The sequence below is a fragment of the Bos indicus genome, chromosome 5 (genome assembly GCF_029378745.1).
Source record: "Bos indicus isolate NIAB-ARS_2022 breed Sahiwal x Tharparkar chromosome 5, NIAB-ARS_B.indTharparkar_mat_pri_1.0, whole genome shotgun sequence".
NCBI lineage: Eukaryota > Metazoa > Chordata > Mammalia > Artiodactyla > Bovidae > Bos > Bos indicus.
In genome coordinates this window covers 57760448-57780341 of record NC_091764.1, presented here as the reverse complement: position 1 = coordinate 57780341, position 19894 = coordinate 57760448, and the positions used below count along the sequence as shown (strand labels likewise).

General features: G+C 39.3%; 1 protein-coding gene and 1 pseudogene across 1 annotated transcript; both read left to right on the top strand.

Annotated features, from left to right (window-relative positions):
- Positions 1-374: 374 nt before the first annotated feature.
- On the top strand, positions 375-1443 carry LOC139183032 (olfactory receptor 2AP1-like; annotated as a pseudogene).
- Positions 1444-12255: 10812 nt separating this feature from the next.
- LOC109558729 (olfactory receptor 6C4-like) lies at positions 12256-13185 on the top strand. The gene has a single exon (XM_019960060.2). The coding sequence runs from the start codon at positions 12256-12258 to the stop codon at positions 13183-13185; it is 930 nt and encodes a 309-aa protein (XP_019815619.2).
- The last annotated feature ends 6709 nt before the right edge of the window (positions 13186-19894 follow it).

The following is a 19894-nucleotide window of genomic DNA, read 5'->3' as shown; positions in this document are numbered from 1 at the left end:
GAAGGAAAATGAGAGACTGCTATAGTCACATGAAAAATAAAAGCAAAAATGGCAGGGGAGAGTAAGAAAAACAGCTAGTCTGAGAAAAGTTAGACAAACACATAGAGCAATAAATGGAATCAGTAGAAAGAAAGAAAAGAGAATATAGAAGAAAGAAAATTACGAACTATTCTAGAAGGAGGCAGCTGCTGGAAGCATTCCTTTAATAACTCATTCCAAAAGCTATTTAAACATCGTCTATGAGGCATGTATTTATTTCATATTGGCACTGGAGAGAGTACCATGTGGGAAAATAATGACAACTTTTCTATGCAGGGCAAAAGAGACTGGCAAGGGCCCAACACCATTCAGCTGGGCCACTGGGCTGGGTCATATTATCAGAGGAAAAGTTCATCTCCTTTTGTTTTTTTCAGATTCCATCTGTCCATTTCAGAGCTCCTCTTCCTTTATAACCTTTCATCACTATCACTATTCTACCTTGAGATAAACTTTTTCAGCAATGAAAAATAAAACCGTGTTGACTGAGTTCATCCTGCTAGGTCTAACAGATGTCCCTGAACTCCAGGTGATGGTTTTCATCTTTCTGTTCCTCACCTATTTACTCAGCATCATTGGAAATCTGACAATCCTCATCCTCACCTTGCTGGACTCTCATCTTCAGACCCCCATGTATTTCTTTCTCTGAAACTTCTCCTTCTTAGAAATTCCCTTCACAAGTATCTTCATTCCCAGGGTCCTGATCAGCATCACAACAGGGAACAAGATTATCAGCTTTGCTGGCTGCTTTGCTCAGTATTTCTTTGCCATATTCCTGGGGGCCACAGAGTTTTACCTTCTGGCTGCCATGTCCTATGACCGCTATGTGGCTGTATGCAAACCCTTGCATTACACAACCACCATGAGCAGCAAAGTCTGCACCCAACTTGTTCTCTGCTCTTGGCTGGCTGGGCTAATGGTTATTATATCACCAATCACTCTGATGAGTCAGCAGGACTTCTGTGAATCCAATCGGCTGAATCATTATTTCTGTGACTATGAGCCCCTTCGGGAGCTCTCCTGTTCAGACACAAACCTCATACAGAAGGTGGCTTTTCTTGTGGCGTCGGTGACCCTGGTGGTCACGCTGGTGCTAGTCATTCTCTCCTACACGTCCATTATCAGGACTATTCTGAAACTCCCCTCTGTCCATCAAAGGACAAATGCCTTTTCCACCTGTTCTTCCCACTTGGTTGTCATTTCTCTCTCTTATGGAAGCTGCTTCTTCATTTATGTTAAGCCCACAGCAAAAGAAGTGGACCCATTCAACAATACTGAGCTCTGCTCAGTACCTCAGCTGCACCTTTGCTGAACCCCTTCATTTACACCCTAAGGAATCAACAGGTAAAACAAGCCTTCAAGGATACAGTCCATAAGCTCGTGAATCTTAAAGAATTTCAGAATTAAAGCCTTAATGGATGAGTCCTTACTATGTACCAAACTCTCTGCCAATTACTAGGCTTCCAATATACAGTTAAACTTCAGGCCAGTGAGAAAGACTGGAAAATAAATAAATTATAACCTGTAAGTGTTCATATAAAGAAACGATTAGGCTTTATCAATGAAAAAGCAGTTCCACCTGAATTAGTGAGTCAATAAATGTTTTCAGAGGGAGTGCCATTTTGAACTCAGTCTTAACAAGTAGGAATAGGTCAAGCAAGTAAAAACAAGAGGAAGAAACTTGAGTAGAAAGAATATTGCTGGTAGGAATACCAAATTTAAGTCCTACAAGATTGAGTAAACGTTGTCATTCATTTCAGTGAAATAAAAAGGAGAAAGAGAGAGTTGAGGAAATAATATATTTCAGTTTTGAATTAAGTTAAATCCCATTTTAAATAAATTAAGTGCTCATAATGTCAAGTCATTTGGATTTGGGACAAGATTTTCGCTCAGATGGTAAAGTATTCACTGCAATGTGGGAGACAGGAGTTCAGGAAGATCTTCCCTGGGTCAGGAAGATCCCCTGGAGAAGGGAAGAGCTACCCACTCCAGTATTCTTGCCTGAAGAATTCCATGAACAGAGGAACCTGGCAGGTTATAGTCCATGGGATCACAAAGAGTTGTACATGACTAAGAGACTAACACTTTTACTTCTATTTTTTATGGGTTTAGCAATCCATAGCTATTGAAATAGAAATTGATGTGAAAATTGAGGGTGTCATGAATAAAAGAGGGTGAGCAGAAGAGGCAGAGAAGGTGCTAAGAAGTCAATAGAGGAGTTCTCTGGTGGTCCAGTGGTTAAGAATCCACCTGCCAATGCAGGGGACAAAGTTTCAACCCCTGGGCCAGGAATATCCCACATGCCGCTGAGCAACTAAACCCATCTACAGCAACTACTGAGCCCACTTTACTAGAGCCAGTGCTCTGCAACAGAAAAAGCCACCACAATGAAAAGTAGCCCCGCTTTCAGCAACTAGAAAAAGCCTGAGCAGCAACAAGGACCCAGCACAGCCAAAAATAAAATTTTTAAATAAAAAAAAGAAGTCAATATATCTGTGGAATTCATGGGAAGAGAATGTTTCAAGAAAAATAGATAGTTGGCAATGTGAAATGCTGCAGAAATCAATTAATATGAAGAAAGACATTATGACAATTAGGGTGTTCTTATTGATCATAACCATCTTCAAAAACACAGAATTTGAGGATGGGACAGGAAGAAGTCTGACTGTTTGGGGATACTGGTGGGTAAAAGCTAAAAATTTAGGAATTGTAAAATGGAATGTCAAGAGTGGAGAAACGAAAATAAAAACAACCTCCAAGTTGTGTTCCCTATCATTTCTCACTACTAGTATCTATGCTTTCACAGTACACAGTATATCACAGTATATATCATAAAAATGGTTATATTAAACTATGTTCTCTTCTTGTCTGTAAGATTGCAAATTCAAAGCTAATATCTTTGATCACAGTTCCATCTACAATATCAACCAGTGATAGGTGTTCAGTAATTCATTGTTGAATGGATAAATGAATAATGGATGAGTAGATGGGTGGCTGAGTGAACAAATGAATGAGGGAGCCCAGAACTGAATCTTTTTAAGTGAAGAACCTCCAACCTTTGAGAATTTATGTACTGAGAGCAATGAATTAGCAAGGCATGCCTCATATGGATGACTTAGATCTGCCTGGAAATTCCTATTTTACAAATGAGGGAATGGAAGAGAAAAGAGGTGAAATAAGTTGTGCAGGGTCACACAGCTGAGTGCCTGCGTTAGAATTAAATACTAAATATGTCTGATGCCAGAGTACACTTGCTGAACTTCTGAGTAGTACAACCTTCCACCCACTCTAACTAAAGTCCACTCCTCTAAGTGTTTCTAAGTATTTTAAGTAGCCTTGAATTTCGGCTTTCTCCAAGCTTTCAACAAGCTTTCATTATAAGCCTTTAGGAGGTGAATCTCTTTAGGAAGTTGAAAGCTTGCAAAAGCCTATATTATCCCACCTATGGCTCCTGACCTCTCTAAAGAAGCTTCTCCTTTCCACATCCATATCTCTTCTGAACAACATGAATCTTCTATTATCCTCTTTAAGAGGGATCAGCTTTTCATCCAGAGTGCAACTCAGTTCAGTTCAAGATGCTGAAAAACTTCAGAGCTGATGTTTAAAAGACAGAATTGTGGTGCTTGAAAGCAGCTTTTCATGGAAATAAGGTGTATTTGAACATGTGACAATTGATATATACAAAACAGAGGTTTTGCTGTCTTTGTGCCTTTCATGATGGTAGCAGGAGTGAACTTTCAAAAAGATACCAAATACTGATATCTGTAAGAACAGCTATCTCAGGAATTCCATGATGGTCCAGAGGTTAGGGCTTGACAATCTCACTGCCATAGCCTAGGGTTCAATCCCTGTTTGGGGAATGAAGATTGTGCAAGCCACATGGCATAGCTGAAAAAAAAAAAACAAACAAACAAAAAAGCACATATATCTGCTTTTAGAGAACTTCTTTAGAATTCCATTCCAATCTGCTATACCCCAATACAAAATAAAAAAAAAAATAAAGTTTGGGAAAAGAAAGAATTCAATTCCATTATTTAAAATGGGTTTTCTATCAACCAGCCCCAGCCCCAGTAACTACACTAGCTTTTCTACAACTATCTTAAGACAACTTGTCAGCTGCTTTAATTGACAAAAGTTATTTTCAAATCTCATTCTAAAAGAATATTCAAAAGAATATTCTAAATGTATGTTTCAAAGTATGCTGTACTGGGACGACCCAGAGGGAGGGTATGGGAAGGGAGGAGGGAGGAGGGTTCAGGATGGGGAACAAGGTATACCTGTGGCAGATTCATTTCGATATTTGGCAAAAACTAATATAATATTGTAAAGTTTAAAAATAAACTAAAATTTTAAAAAAATTGGGGGTTTTCTGCTTGTAATTTTTTCTATACTAGACCATTTAATGACTAAATTTGACCCCCTTGATAGAAAACAGATCAGTGGATTCTTAAGAATTGGGGAAGAGTTTGTTGCACAGGGTTTGGGGGTGGAGCAATCGAAGAACTGTTCTACACTTTGACTATGATGATGACTGCATTTGCCAAGTTTTGGAGTTTTACTGAATGTAAATTCTACTTTAAATAAACATGACTTTTTTTCCTTCTTTTTTAAAATTAATTTATTTATTTTAATTGGAGGCTAATTACTTCACACACTGTGAATTATGCATGAGCCTTTCCTCACCAAGACTGATCTGACCACTGTCTGTGCTGCATCTAATCTCCTGTGGCATGGCACCATATGCCATCAACCACTCACTAGTCAGATAATTGTACAGGATCTATTCTATTACACTGGGGAGCAGCAGTTGTCTTCACTAGAATAAAATTTCATTCAGAATATGAATTTCTTTTCCCAGTTCAGCATTTTCATCCATCCAAATTATGTGTTTTATTTACCATAATGTTATCCCATGATGTCTCTTATAAACATAGAGAAGGGATTGATATATACACACTACTCTATATAAAATAGATAAGTAATAAGGACCTACTATATAGCACAGGGAATTCTATTCAATACTCTGCAATGGCCTATATGGGAAAAGGATCAAAAAAAGAGTCAATATATGTGTAACTGATTCACTTTGCTGTACACCTGAAACTAACACAACATTGTATAAATTAACTGTATGCCAATAAAAATTTTTAAATTAAAAAAAATTTAAGAAGTAATATTTATTTATTTATATGTATTACCTTCTAGCTTGATCACCCATAATTTATCAACATAGTCTCTGTACCTAACTCCAAATTTCAAAAAGGAGAATGTAATTAGCTCATGTCTATACCTAGGTCATTCTCCTCTGGCCAAGTTCTCTCAAACGGAGGTGTGGACTGGGAGAAAAATAAAGTCTATCATAACTATCATAAAATTATCTCTTTGTCTAGTCTGTGACATCACAGATTATCCACAAATAAATGTCCTTTCCCTTGAAGTTCTAGGCTAGATTGCGTTAATCCCTTCTGCAAATCTTAACGTTAAGGTTCTGCTACTCCACCTCTCTTGCCTTTTCCTTATATACCTACTGTTACGGTTATTGCCCTCTGATATTCTCTGAGGCCTATGTTTGTCTTTCCTAAAGAGCTCTACTTGCTGTTATGCTGTATCTCATTAGCATTCTCAGAAATACATATATGCCACACTCACCCATTCCATCTCTCCATCAAAAGCCAAACTGGGAACAGGGGGAGAAGTTGCTCCCACAAGTAGCTAAGGTAACTTTCATCTGTCAAGGAGCAACCCCAGTGAGAAACATTCCTCACACTGAGCACAAGTGGAAAATTAATATTATATAGCAGATTTTGGCCAAAGCAAATTATTGATCTTATTCCTTTGACCAATCCAATCTGAAAATCCTTTTATAAAGGAAATTTGAATTTTAAGCCCTTAGGGAGCCACATGACAATTATCATATCTGTGTAAAGGTTTAAAAATTGAGAGCGTCAGTAAATACGTGGAGGAGGGGTTTTCAAGCCCTATAGAAGAAAGAGAAGAAGGACACAGGGCCTCCAGTCTTCCTTCTGAGAATAGTTTTCAGGACACAGAAGACTGAAGGGAAGGGAAAGAAACTAATGGGGAAAACGCTAAACCCTCCACAGGATTCATGTTACTTGACAAAGGTAAGATCACCACAGCAACAGAAGGCAGATGCTCTGATACCGTTTTGCTCCTCAGGAGATATATGACATGGTGTTATGAACATTAAGCAAGTTATTAAGGTATATTGTCTAGCATTATGCATAATGTAATGAAGATATGTTTAGAATTATGCCCAGCATGTGGTAAATGGCTCAAAAAACATGTTCCTCGGTCTCTTTGGGCTTCTTCCCCAATCCCTTATTAAAAGTTCAGTTCCAGAGTTCTCAAAAAACAGGGTTCATTAGCATGCTGTGAATGTGGGCCTCCTGGGATCTTTTCTTTCCTCAACTGATTGTTCTGAGGCCTCCCCTGAATAGAACATTTAAAATATGCTTCTATCTAGTATAAAGTCAGAGACAGCACCTATTCAGGCTCAGAAGGGTCAGAACAGAGGAAATCAGAATTTGAAGGGAGGGTGCTTTCTACTATCACTACGATAAATGTGTTTAACTTAAATAAATCACATCTCAAAGGATTACTTGCCAGCCAGGGTGCATTTTAAACTAATGTGGAAATAAAAAGTAGTGAATGACAGCTAAACTGATATATAGAAAAGAAATAGCATTTTTCCTATGAAATTTCCATAGGTGTGTGAATTTTTGTGAATAATTAGGTCAATAAGTAGTTGTGGGAAGTGAAACAAGTTCAATTTTATTCTACCTTTCCTCTACATCTGACTTCTAAATTGTGATTCATCGCATGGACATGTATGGGTAAAATCCTACAGGACCACCCTGAAAGTCAAGTGTAAGTATATCCTCAGCTTATACTTATATCCGTGTTCCTTGTTTGTGACTATAGAGCATGAAATCATATTACTGTGATTTTTTTTCATTAAAAAGCAACTTATGCTTGCTTTGTTGCATTCATATAATGTAGATAAGTATAAAATAAAAAGACACAGCTCCCCTTATGTCCCCACTTCTTCATCTAACTCCATAAAAATAATACTGATAGCAATTTTTCCAGATCTGTATGACCATGCACATAAAAATATAATTTTAGAGCAGAAGATATATATTTTTTAGACCAAATGGAATAATATAATACACAATTATTCAACAGCTTCCTTTAGTCGTATAGCAATATACCAGATGTGTCCTTCCAAGTGAGTTCACATAAATCTTTGCCATTTATTTTCTTTATTTAATGCATTTTATAGTTTGGAGGCACCAAAATTACTTAGTCACTTTCCTATTGATGGAAATTTTCACTGTTTCCAAGTTTTTATGTTTACAGACAAGGTTGTAATGAATAGCTTTGTAAAACTATGGAAGCAGAATTATTATAGAATTTGTGTGGAATATGAATATAAAGGTTTGAATGATAACACACAGTTTGTTCACCAAAGACCAAAAATTAATGACCAGGAAGTTCAAGAGCCTGAACGTTCAGGCACTGGATGACGTGGCCATGTTCCATACATCCTTGTGATTAGGATATTCTTAGGGACAATGGCAGAGATGGCTCCCTAGTGATCCCGAGGCCAGGGATATAGGGAGGTGGGCTTAGGATTTCTTTGTTTCAGGGACCTTAAAAGATCAGAACAGGAAGATGCCTAAAGGATTCTAGAAATTTGAGGCTTCTTTCTTAGGACAAATGCTGAGCTTTTGTAAAAGTATATTATGACCAAATAATCTGGTAGTCCCTTTCCTGGTTCTGTGTTAAAGCTATACCCGTATTCCAAATGAAGTGACTCAGCCCATCTAGGAGGCTTAGAGGGCGTACGATGGAAGAGTCTGAGTGCAAAGGAACACCACTCCCTTAGTGTCAGTTGTCAGAGGAGCCTGGTGAATTACAGTACATGCAGTCACAGGAGTCAGACATGACTTAGTGACTAAACCACCACCACCAAGTGTTGATGGTAAGAATTTAATTAGTTCCTGAAAGCCCCTCCTGAAGTTATTTGGTGTCTGAGATTTGCCTTTCCGTCGCTGACAACTCAATATTATGAAAACTAAGCAAGAGAGAGAGTCCAAACGAACTACATATACATTTGTTGTTGTCACTAAGTCAGGTCTGACTCTGTGACCCCATGGACTGTAGCCCCCAGGCTTCTCTGTCCATGGTATCTCCCAGACAAGAATACTGGAGTGGGTTGCCATTTTCTACTCCAGGGGATCTTCCCAACCCAGGGATTGAAACAGAGTGCCTCTGTGTCTCCTGCATTGGCAGGTGGATTCTTTACCACTATGTCACCTGGGAAGTCCTTATATACATTTTAAAATTATTATATTCCCCTCACCCACAATAACAAATAAGAGAAATATAGATTTTTATTATTTTGTGGTAGAAAAGCACCAAGTGTGAACAAGGAAAATTTCAAAATACAACCTTGCTGATAAAGGCTGGGCTCTCAGCTCTTAGAGCAAAGACCAGATAACACACATGACTCCTTGACTTGCATCAGTGAAAGAGAGACAGGAAACAGTAAAGTCCATTTATAGGCTCAAGAGAGTTTACCTTAGACTGACTCTTAAATGCTCCTATTTGTTGTTAGATTTTAAAAAGCTAAGAAAAATTTACAGTTTATATAGCAAATTGCCAAAGGTAAAAGGCTAAATGAAGAGCAAAATAAGGAATAGAGAGAAAAAGCACTTTTTTTTCATTTATTTAACAATTATGTATTTATTATGCTGTGTGCTTTAGCCAGTGTTACTGGGGGGTAAAAGAATACCAAAAAAGAAGAAGAATATTATTTATGAAACAGCCTACTTTAATACCAACACTACAATCATTCAATAAGTGTTGGTTCTCCTGTTCTTCCTCTGCTCTTAAGGAACTTACAATCTGTTTTTGGAAAGGTGACATATACCCATAAAACAGAGAATGGATAATGCCCAAATAGAATGCATCATTTATGTTAATTCTTAGAATCAGACAGCTCTCTGTATTTATCCTGTGCCACAGACATTCAGATATTCATTTTGATATAAAATTTCCACATAGAATGTGGTCCCCATGGAAAGCAGTATGGCTATTTCTAACAAAACTAAAAATAGAATTATAATATGATCCAGCAAAATATCTTCTGCATATATATCCAAAAGAAATGAAAGTAGAATCTTGAAGATATATTTGGACACCCATGATTATAGCAGCTTTATTCATAATAATCAAGAAATGGAAGCAACCCATCAGCAGATGAATGGATAGATAAAATGTGACATATACATACAATGGAATATTATTCAATCTTTAAAAGGAAGGAAATCCTGTCACATGGATTATTAACCTTGAGAACATTACACTAAGTGAAATAAACCAGTCACAAAAATACATACATACATACACAGTGTATGATTCCACTTACATGAGATGTCTAAAGTAGTCAAAATCATAAAAATAGAAAGTAAAATGGTGGCTGCCAGGAGCAGCAGTTGAGCAGGAGTAGGGAGAGTTGTTCAACAGGCATAGCATTTCAGCTTTACAAGATGAAAATGTTCTGGAGATCTGTTGCACAACAATGTGGATATGCTTAACATCGAACTCCACACTTTGGCTGATTCATGTTGATGTTTGGCAGAAAGCAACAAAATTCTGTAAAGCAATTATCCTTCAATTAAAAAATAAATATATTTTTAAAAAATAAAAAAATGGTTAAGATGGTAAATTTTATCTTGTGTTTTTGACCACAATTTTTTTTTAATTCCATAAAACATCTCACAAATGCTAATTACACTTTGCACAGATTATCTTACTCAGATAACGTGCTTAGCAACTGGACTTAACTCACTGATTTTCCTACCCATTTGCACAGGAGATCTGCTGGAAGTGAATAAAGAGGCCAGCTCTCACAGAGGCCTATAACTTCTGTAGCCTTATGGCTACAGAAACACAGAGAAACTGTTTGCTTGAGCCATATATTGCCAGGGTCAATGCAAGGACTAATTTTCCTTTTGAATGTGAGTGGCTACATAATCAGAAAATTAAACTTAGGTCAGTGGTCTATCCTGGGGAAGGAAGTGGCAGCCCACTCCAGTATCCCTGCCTGGGAAATCCCGTGGACAGAGGCACCTGGCAGGCTACAGTTCATGGGGTTGCAAAGAGTCGGACACGACTTAGCTACTAAACAACAGTGGTCTATAAACACAGTTTTCTCAACTGACTTCTAACAGAAAACATGAAGTTATAAAACTGCCACTTTGTATAAAATAATATTTTTAAGATAGGAATTAATGTATTCTATTCAGTCATTAACCATTTTCTATTTTTTTAATTTATTTTTGTTTTTGGCTGCTTTGGGTCTTCATTGCTATGCATGGGCTTTCTCTAGTTTCAGCAAGCAGAGGCTACTCTAGTTGCAGTGCACAGACTTCTCATTGTAATGACTTCTCTTGTTGCAGAGCACAGGCTCTTGGGCACACAAGCTCAGTGGTTGCGGCCTACAGGCCTAGTCGCCCTACGGCATGTGGAATCCTCCTGGATCAGGGATCAAACCTGTGTCCCTCACACTGGTAGGTGGATGCTTAACCCCTGGACCACCAGAGAAGTCCCAACCATTATCTATTTCATGTGTGCATTACATCTCTCCAAACACTGAATGTAAGTTCCTTAAGAGCAGAGGAAAGGCAAGAGAACCAACACTTATTTCTAAAGTAAATATCTTAAAACACCAAACCAAAAAAATCTATCAAAGAGCTTGGAAATTTAAAGAAGTTTTAATCACAAGATAGAAATATGCTGATATAATTTTAACATATTAAGTTTAGTTAGAGGGGAGAATATCTAAAAGAAATATGTTAAAGCTAATGATATGGAGATGAAAATGAAATAAGAATTCAGGCCTACAAATATCCACTTGAGGGGTAACATGAGACAGGTGTAAGACAGTACCATTTCACTCATGTGGAAACTAAAGCAGGCTAACCACCTGTATGTGTGTTTGGGAGAAAGAAGTCCAAAGTAAGAGAGACATCATTAGTGTCTGAAGAAAGGAGGAAAAATTAGGGAGAAACCACTAGTTAAAGGCAGAAATTTAAAAAAATAAAGATACTAGAAGAAAAAAATCAAATTTCTCAATAAGGTTCACAATTTTTTATTTCAGTTATATTTTTCTAGCCAGAGTAAAATTACATGCTTATTAATAAACATGGATATGGAAGAAAATGACAGCAGGTATCTGATTGGAGAGATACCATCTGCTTCTCTGCTAAAGCCACCTAAGACAGGATAACTAGGACCTGAGGGAAAGCTGACACAAGCAGCAAAGATTGTGAGACTGGTGACATTAGTTACAATGGTCCACAAATCTAAAACATCAAAGAAAAGTTGGGGCATCTTTCGTTACCATAGTTATAATGGCATTGCTGATTCTATTCTAAAGACTCCTCAACTATAGCTAACAAGTTAGCATTTCTTCTCTCACTGAGACCAAGAGCATTATGGAAGTGAAATTTCACTGCCAAATTAGCAGAAATAAAGAAAGATCAAAAGTAAAGTTAACATTGAAAATGAAAATAAAATAGGACATATAGAAAATGATAACTTAGGCATTGGTTTAGAAGGTAAGCTAGGGAAGTACATGACATGTTGAAAAGGACCATGGAGAAAACCCTCATACATGGAAATTTAAGAAAATAATCCTTGGGACTTCCCTGGCAGTCCAGTGGTTAAGACTCTGCACTTCTACTGCAGGGGGCAAGGGTTCCATCCTTCATTAGGGAACTACAATTAATTAATTAATCAGTTAATAAATTAGTTAAAATTAAAAGCTTATCCCCAGCTTTCATTCAAGAAACCATGAATGAAATGAAAGGCAACCAACCAGAATGGTAGATAATATTTGGAAACCATGCACCTGATAAAGGCTTAATAAATCATAAGGAACTCACACAACTCAACAGCAAAGTAAAACAAAACAAAACAAAAACCAATAAATTGATTTTTTAAAAACAGGAATTCTTGTGAAGAGTCAACTTCTGTCCAATAGAAAAATTCATTTAAGTCAAAATGACAGAAAAAAAAAGGCATTTGAACCAATTCAACAAGAAACGCTTAGGCTCTCCCAAAGGTTTCTGAGCTCCTCTTCCATTCTCATCACTGATTTCTTTCCTTTGTAGGCAGCAAAGGGTAGCAATGAAAAACCAAACCTATATAACAGAATTCATTCTGCTGGGACTAACAGACATCCCAGAGCTTCAGTCTGTAATCTTCATACTTCTCTTCCTCACCTACGTATTCAGCATTATTGGAAACCTGACGATCATCACCCTCACACTACTGGACTCCCACCTCCACACGCCCATGTATTTCTTCCTCTGGAACTTCTCCTTCTTAGAAATTTCCTTTACAACCACATTTACTCCTAGGCTACTGTTCAGCATATCAACTGGAAACAAGAGCATCAGCTTTGCTGGCTGCTTCACTCAGTACTTCTTTGCCATATTCCTAGGGGCCACAGAGTTTTACCTTCTGGCTGCCATGTCCTATGACCGCTATGTGGCCATATGCAAACCCCTACATTACATGACCATCATGAACAGCAGAGTCTGCATCCAGCTGATCCTCTGGTCCTGGCTAGGTGGATTTCTCGTCATTTTATCCCCAATCATCCTGACCAGTCAACTGGACTTCTGTGCCTCCAACATGCTGAATCATTATTATTGTGACTATGGACCCCTCATAGAAATATCTTGCTCAGACACAAGACTCCTGGAGCTGGTTGACTTCATCTTAGCAGTTGTGACATTGGTGCTCACCCTGATGCTGGTGATTCTCTCCTACACAAACATCATCCAGACTGTTCTGGAGATCCCCTCTGTTCAGCAAAGGAAGAAAGCCTTTTCCACATGCTCATCCCACATGATTGTCATCTCCCTCTCTTATGGTAGCTGCATCTTCATGTACATAAAACCCTCAGCAAAAGAAGGGGTTGCCTTCAATAAGGGAGTCGCTGTGCTCAATACCTCAATCGCCCCTTTATTGAACCCATTCATTTATACTCTGAGGAATGAACAAGTAAAACAAGCCTTCAAAAATGTGGCCAGAAAGATTGTGAGTCTTTAGTGAATGTAAAGACCTCAAACTTAAAACGGAATCTGAATAATATTTATGAAGTTCTTCTCAAGGATAACTTCTTCAACCCTCTTCTTATTAAAGCAGTATCTCAGGGGACTTCTCTGGTGGCCCATGGGCTAAGACTCCACACTCCCAAAGCAGGGGGCTTGGGTTCAATTTCTGGTCAGGGAACTACTTCTCACATGCCACAACTGAGACTTGAACTAGAACTAGACTCTGAGGTTTCTGATTCTGTATTAACAACATACCACAATCACATCATGCAGGGGTACCCATCTGAACTGCCACATCTCAATAAAATATTTTAGTTGTTGTTCAGTCGCTAAGTCATGTCCAACTCCTTGTGACCCCATGGACTGCAGCATGCCAGGCTCCTCTGTCCTCCACCATCTCCCGGAGTTTGCTCAAATTCAGGTCCACTGATTCAGTGATGCTATCTAAACAATCTCATCCTCATCCTCATCCACCGCCTTCTCCTTTTGTCTTTCAATCAGGGTCTTTTCCAATGAGTCGGCTCTTCCCATCAGGTGGCCAAAGTATTGGAGCTTCAGCTTCAGCATCAGTTCTTCCAATAAATATTTGGGTTGATTTCCTTTAAGATTGACTGGTTTGACCTCCTTGCAGTTCAAGAGATTCTCGAGAGCCTTCTCCAGCACCACAGTTTGAAAGCATCAATTCTTCAGCACTCAGGCTTCTTTATGGTCCAACTCACACATTCTTACAAGACTACTGGAAAAACCATAGCTTTGAGTACATGGACTTTGGCAACAAAGTAATGTCTCTGCTTTTTAATACACTGTCTAGGTTGGTCATGGCTTTCCTTTCAAGGAGCAAGTGTCTTTTAATTTCATGGCTGCCATTACCATCCTCAGTGATTTTGGAGCCCAAGTTTGAAGCTATCACTATTTCCACTTTTTCCCCATCTATTTTCCATGAAGTGATGGGGCCAGGTGCCATGATCTTAGTTTCTTGAATGTTGAATTTGAAGCCAGCTTTTTCACTCTCCTCTTTCCACATTCATCAAGAAGCTCTTTAGTTCCTCTTCACTTTCTGCCGTTAGAGTGGTATCATCTGCATATCCAAAGTTGTTGATATTTCTCCCAGCAATCTTGATTCCAGTTTATGATTTACCAGCCTGGCATTTCACATGATTTCTTGTGGCTCAGCTGATAAAGAATCTGCCTGCAATGCAGGAGACCTGGGTTCGATCCCTGGGTTGAGAAGATCCCTTGGAGAAGGGAAAGGCTACCCACTCTGGTATTTGGCCTGGAGAATTCCATGGACTGTATAATCCATGGGGTCACAAAGAGTTGGACATGACTGAGCAACTTTCACTTTCACTCTGCATATAAGTTAAACAAAGTGAAGAGTCATGTCCAACTCTTTGGGACCCCATGGACTGCATCCTGCCAGGCTCCTCTGTCCATGGAATTCTCCAGGCAAGAATACTGGAGTGGATAGCTCTTCCCTTCTCCAGGGAATCTTACCAACCCAGGGATCAAATCCAGGTCTCCCACATTACAGGCAGATTCTTTACCATCTGAGCCACCAGGGAAGCACAAGTTAAATAAGCACGGTGATACTATACAGTCTTGACATACTTACACATTTCACAATTTTGAGCCAGTCAGTTTTTCCGTGTCCAGCTCTAACTGTTGCTTCTTGACCTGCATACAGGTTTCTTAAGAGACAGATAAGGTGGTCTGGTACTCCCATCTCTTTAAGAATTCTCCACCATTTGTTGTGATCCACACAGTCAAAGGCTTTAGCATAGTAAATGAGGCAGAGGTAGATATTTTTCTAGAATTCCCTTGCTTTCTCTATGATCCATCAGATGTTGGCAATTTGATCTCTGGTTCCTCTGCCTTTTCTAAATCTAGTTTGTACATTTGAAGCTTCTCAGTTCACATACTTCTGAAGCCTAGCTTGAAGAATTGTGAGCATTGCCTTGCTAGCATGTGAAATGAGCATAAATGTGCAGTAGTTTGAACATTCTTTGGCATTGTCCTTCTTTGTGATTGAAATGACAACTCACCTTTTCCAGTCCTGTGGCCACTGCTGAGTTTTCTAAATTTGCTGACATATTGAACTGCCACATCTGAATAAAATATTTTAGTATTATAGTAGGATTTAAAGCCAATTTAAAACTTCCATGGTGCTCCAATGTTTAAGAACCACCATCGCCTGCCAATGCAGGGAACATTGGGTTTAACCCTGGTCCAGGAAGATCCCACATACCTCAGGGCAACTAAGCACATGAGCCACAGTTACTGAGCCCACACTCTAGAGTGAGCATATTACTTACATGCACATTACAACTAAAGAGTAGCCCCCACCTACCACAACTAGAGGAAAACTACCACAGACCAAAGACGCAGCACAGCCAAATACAAATAAATAACACATTTTAAAATGATTTAAAAACTGATGAACTAACTCAATGTATATAGATCTCATGAACGGACCAGACAAGTCTGTAAGAATGACAAAGTTGCCTTCAGTTCCTTCCAACATACTCATCAGTTCAGTTCAGTTCAGTCGCTCAGTCGTGTCTGACTCTCTGCAACCCCATGAACTGCAGCACGCCAGGCTTCCCTGTCCATCACCAACTCCCGGAGTCTACCCAAACTCACGTCCATTGAGTTGGTGATGACATCCAACCATCTCATCCTCTGTTGTCCCCTTCTCCTCCTGCCCTCAATCTTTCCCAGCATCAGGGTCTTTTCAAATGTGTCAGCCCTTCACATCAGGTGGCTAAAGTATTGGAGTTTCAGCTTCAACATCAGTACTACTAATGAACACTCAGGACTGATTTCCTTTAGGATGGACTGGCTGGATCTCCTTGCAGTCCAAGGGACTTTGAAGAGTCTTCTCCAACACCACAGTTAAAAAGCATCAATTCTTTGGCGCTTAGCTTTCTTTTTTTTTTATTTAATTAATTTATTTATTTTACTTTACAATATTGTATTGGTTTTGCCATACACTGACTTGAATCCGTCATGCTCTCACATCCATACATGACCACCAGAAAAACCATAGCCTTGACTAGACAGACCTTTGTTGGCAAAGTAATGTCTCTGCTTTTGAATATGCTATCTAGGTTGGTCATAACTTTCCTTCCAAGGAGTAAGTGTCTTTTAATTTCATGGCTGCAATCACCATCTGCAGTGATTTTGGAGCCCAGAAAAATAAAGTCAGCCACTGTTTCCACTGTTTCTCCATCTATTTGCCATGAAGTGATGGGACCGGATGCCATGATCTTAGTTGTCTGAATTTTGAGCTTTAAGCCAACTTTTTCACTCTCCTCTTTCACTTTCATCAAGAGGCTCTTTAGTTCTTCTTCACTTTCTGCCATAAGGGTGGTGTCATCTGCATATCTGAGGTTATTGATATTTCTCCCGGCAATCCATTCCAGCTTGTGCTTCTTCCAGCCCAGCATTTCTCATGATATACTCTCAGTTCAGCTCAGTCGTGTCCAACACTTTGCGACCCCATGAATCGCAGCACACCAGGCCTCCCTGTCCATCACCAACTCCCGGAGTTCACTCAGACTCACGTCCCTTGAGTCAGTGATGCCATCCAGCCATCTCATTCTCTATCATCCCCTTCTCTTCCTGCCCCCAATCCCTCCCAGCATCAGAATCTTTTCCAATGAGTCATTTCTTCGCATGAAGTGGCCAAAGTATTGGAGTTTCAGCTTTAGCATCATTCCTTCCAAAGAAATCCCAGGGCTGATCTCCTTCAGAATGGACTGGTTGGATCTCCTTGCAGTCCAAGGGACTCTCAAGAGTCTTCTCCAACACCACAGTTCAAAGGCATCAATTCTTCAGTGCTCAAATTTCTTCACATTCCAACTCTCACATCCATACATGACCACTGCAAAAACCATAGCCTTGACTAGATGGACCTTTGTTGGCAAAGTAATGTCTCTGCTTTTGAATATTTTATCTAGGTTGGTCATAACTTTCCTTCCAAGGAGTAAGCGTCTTTTAATTTCATGGCTGCAGTCACCATCTGCAGTGATTTTGGAGCCCCCAAAAAAATAAAGTCTGACACTGTTTCCACGGTTTCCCCATCTATTTCCCATGAAGTGATGGGACCAGATGCCTAGCAGGGTGACAGTATACAGCCGTGACATACTCCTTTTCCTATTTGAAACGAGTCTGTTGTTCCATGCCCAGTTCTAACTGTTGCTTCCTGATCTGCATACAGGTTTCTCAAGAGGCAGGTCAGGTGGTCTGGCATTCCCATCTTTCACAATTTTCCACAGTTTATTGTGATCCACACAGTCAAAGGCCCTGACATAGTCAATAAAGCAGAAATAGATGTTTTTCTGGAATTCCCTTGCTTTTTCGATGATACAGAAAATGTTCGCAATTTGATCTCTGGTTCCTCTGCCTTTTCTAAAACGAGCTTGAACATCTGGAAGTTCACGGTTCACGTACTGCTGAAGCCTGGCTTGGAGAATTTTGAACATTACTTTACTAGCGTGTGAGATGACTGCAATTGTGTGGTAGTTAGAGCATTCTTTGGCATTGCCTTTCTTTGGGATTGGAATGAAAACTGACCTTTTCCAGTCCTGTGGCCACTGCTGAGTTTTCCAAATGTGCTGGCATATTGAGTGCAGCACTTTTATACCATCATCTTCCAGGATTTGAAATAGTTCAACTGGAATTCCATCACCTCCACTAGCTTTGTTCATAGTGATGCTTAGGCCCAGCTGACTTCACATTCCAGGATGTCTTGCTCTAGGTCAGTGATCATACCAAGGTGATTATCTTGGTCATGACGATCTTTTTTGTACACTTCTTCTGTCTATTCCTGACACCTCTTCTTAATATCTTCTGCTTCTGTTAGGCCTCTACCATTTCTGTCCTTTATTGAGCCCATCTCTGCATGAAATGTTCCCTTGGTATCTCTTAATTTTCTTGAAGAGATCTCTAGTCCTTCTCATTCTATTGTTTTCCTCTATTTCTTTGTATTGATGGCTGAGTAAGGCTTTCTTATCTCTCCTTGCTATTCTTTGGAACTCTGCAACATATTCATCAGTTCTCAAAAATATTTATCAACACTTGTTACCAACTACTGATACATTGTTAACAAATGACAGGTGCACATATTCTTTTAGGTGAAGCTTTAGGTAAACGTCCCTTTCTCTGGGGAATTTTCACAAATTGTCCTGCTTACAACTGTGGCCAAAACAACCACACCCAAAGCTCATTAGTAGGTTCTGAGCACAGATTCCCCTGAGCACCATTTGTTGTTTCCCGTAATTGATCCTCTGGGTCCACAATAATAGAGTCTATAAAGCAAATGTCCCATTTTGATTGAGTCGGACCCATTCAGAAGCCTCCTGCATGACCCAAAACTTCAGAACCTTAGGTTCCAGGGGGGAAACCATGTGCCATGGCACAAGGGGAAGCTTCCAGCCCCATCACAGACTCTCTCTGACCCTTCTGATACATGGTTTGGATGTTGACTAATCAACAGAAATTTGTCCTTGGATAGCTATGTTTCAGAATTGTTACAGCTGAAAGGGCAGATATGTTGGAGAAGGCCAGGTAGAAATGGAGATGAGTCAAGAAAATAAATTTTTATGAAAACTTAGTCCTGTGATTATTTCTACAGTGTTGCCTCCACATTTTGCTGCAAGGCTGAACTCTTCATGAAACATAGGACATTCAGGTCCGTTCACTTCCTGCTTTCTTTTTGAAGGATCATCACCTGAGGTGCTTGTGTTGTCCCTGGACTAGCGAGTTCCTGAGGCCACTTCCCAGATAACAAGTCAATGATTGTACTGAAAAAGAGGGAGTTGCAGGTCGCAGCTTCCTTTGCCAGGCCCCAGAAATGACCCAAGACCAGGGCTTCTGAATCACTGGGCAAATTCTCTACTGCCCTTGGGAATTCCTTTGGGCTCATTCTGAGAAAATAACAGACTCAGAAATCTTTCTTAATGAGGCTAAAGGATAGTTTTTTGTGTGTGTATGTGTGTGTGTGTGTGTGTGTGTTAGTTGCTCAGTCATGTCCAATTCTTTGCGACCCCATGGACTGTATGTAGTCCACCAGGCTCATCTGTCCAAGGAATTCTCCAGGTACGAATACTGGAGAAGTTAGCCATTGCCTTCTCCAGGGGATCTTCCCAACCCAGAGATAGAACGCAGGTCTCCTGTATTACAGGTGGATTTTTTACTGTCTGAGCCACCAGGGAAGCCAAAAGTATGTTTATCCTCCCCCAAAGAAAATAGACCTATTTGCAAACACAGACTGCCTGGTGGGGAGTGGAAGCAAAGAAATGGGGGGAATAGATAGGCAGCAGTTCTCTTTGGCAGTAGCTCTCCAAACTTTTTAAATCATACATCAAGTCTGTAAATATTTTGAAAGGAAGTTGAGGATATAGTTCCAATATATGTGTGTATTAATTTATTTTAAAACTATTTATATGTACTTCTGTATAAGCATATAGATTATGCTTTATAGCAATTAAAAAACCAAATGTTTTTAAAGAGCTAAAAATAAATAAAATACTTCATCAACTTCAAAACACACATTTTAACATCTCTGAAACTGAGAAACGTCTTACGATCAATAGTAATTTAGCATAGTGTCATAGTCTAGTCGGTGGCATCTTTTCTTCCTTAAAGGCACATAAAACAATGCTGTATGGAACATTTGATTGTATCTTAGATTTCACGAAATA

Bases quoted from the DNA above. Each gene is read 5' to 3' on its own strand.
- LOC109558729 (XM_019960060.2), top strand. From the start codon at position 12,256: ATGAAAAACCAAACCTATATAACAGAATTCATTCTGCTGGGACTAACA.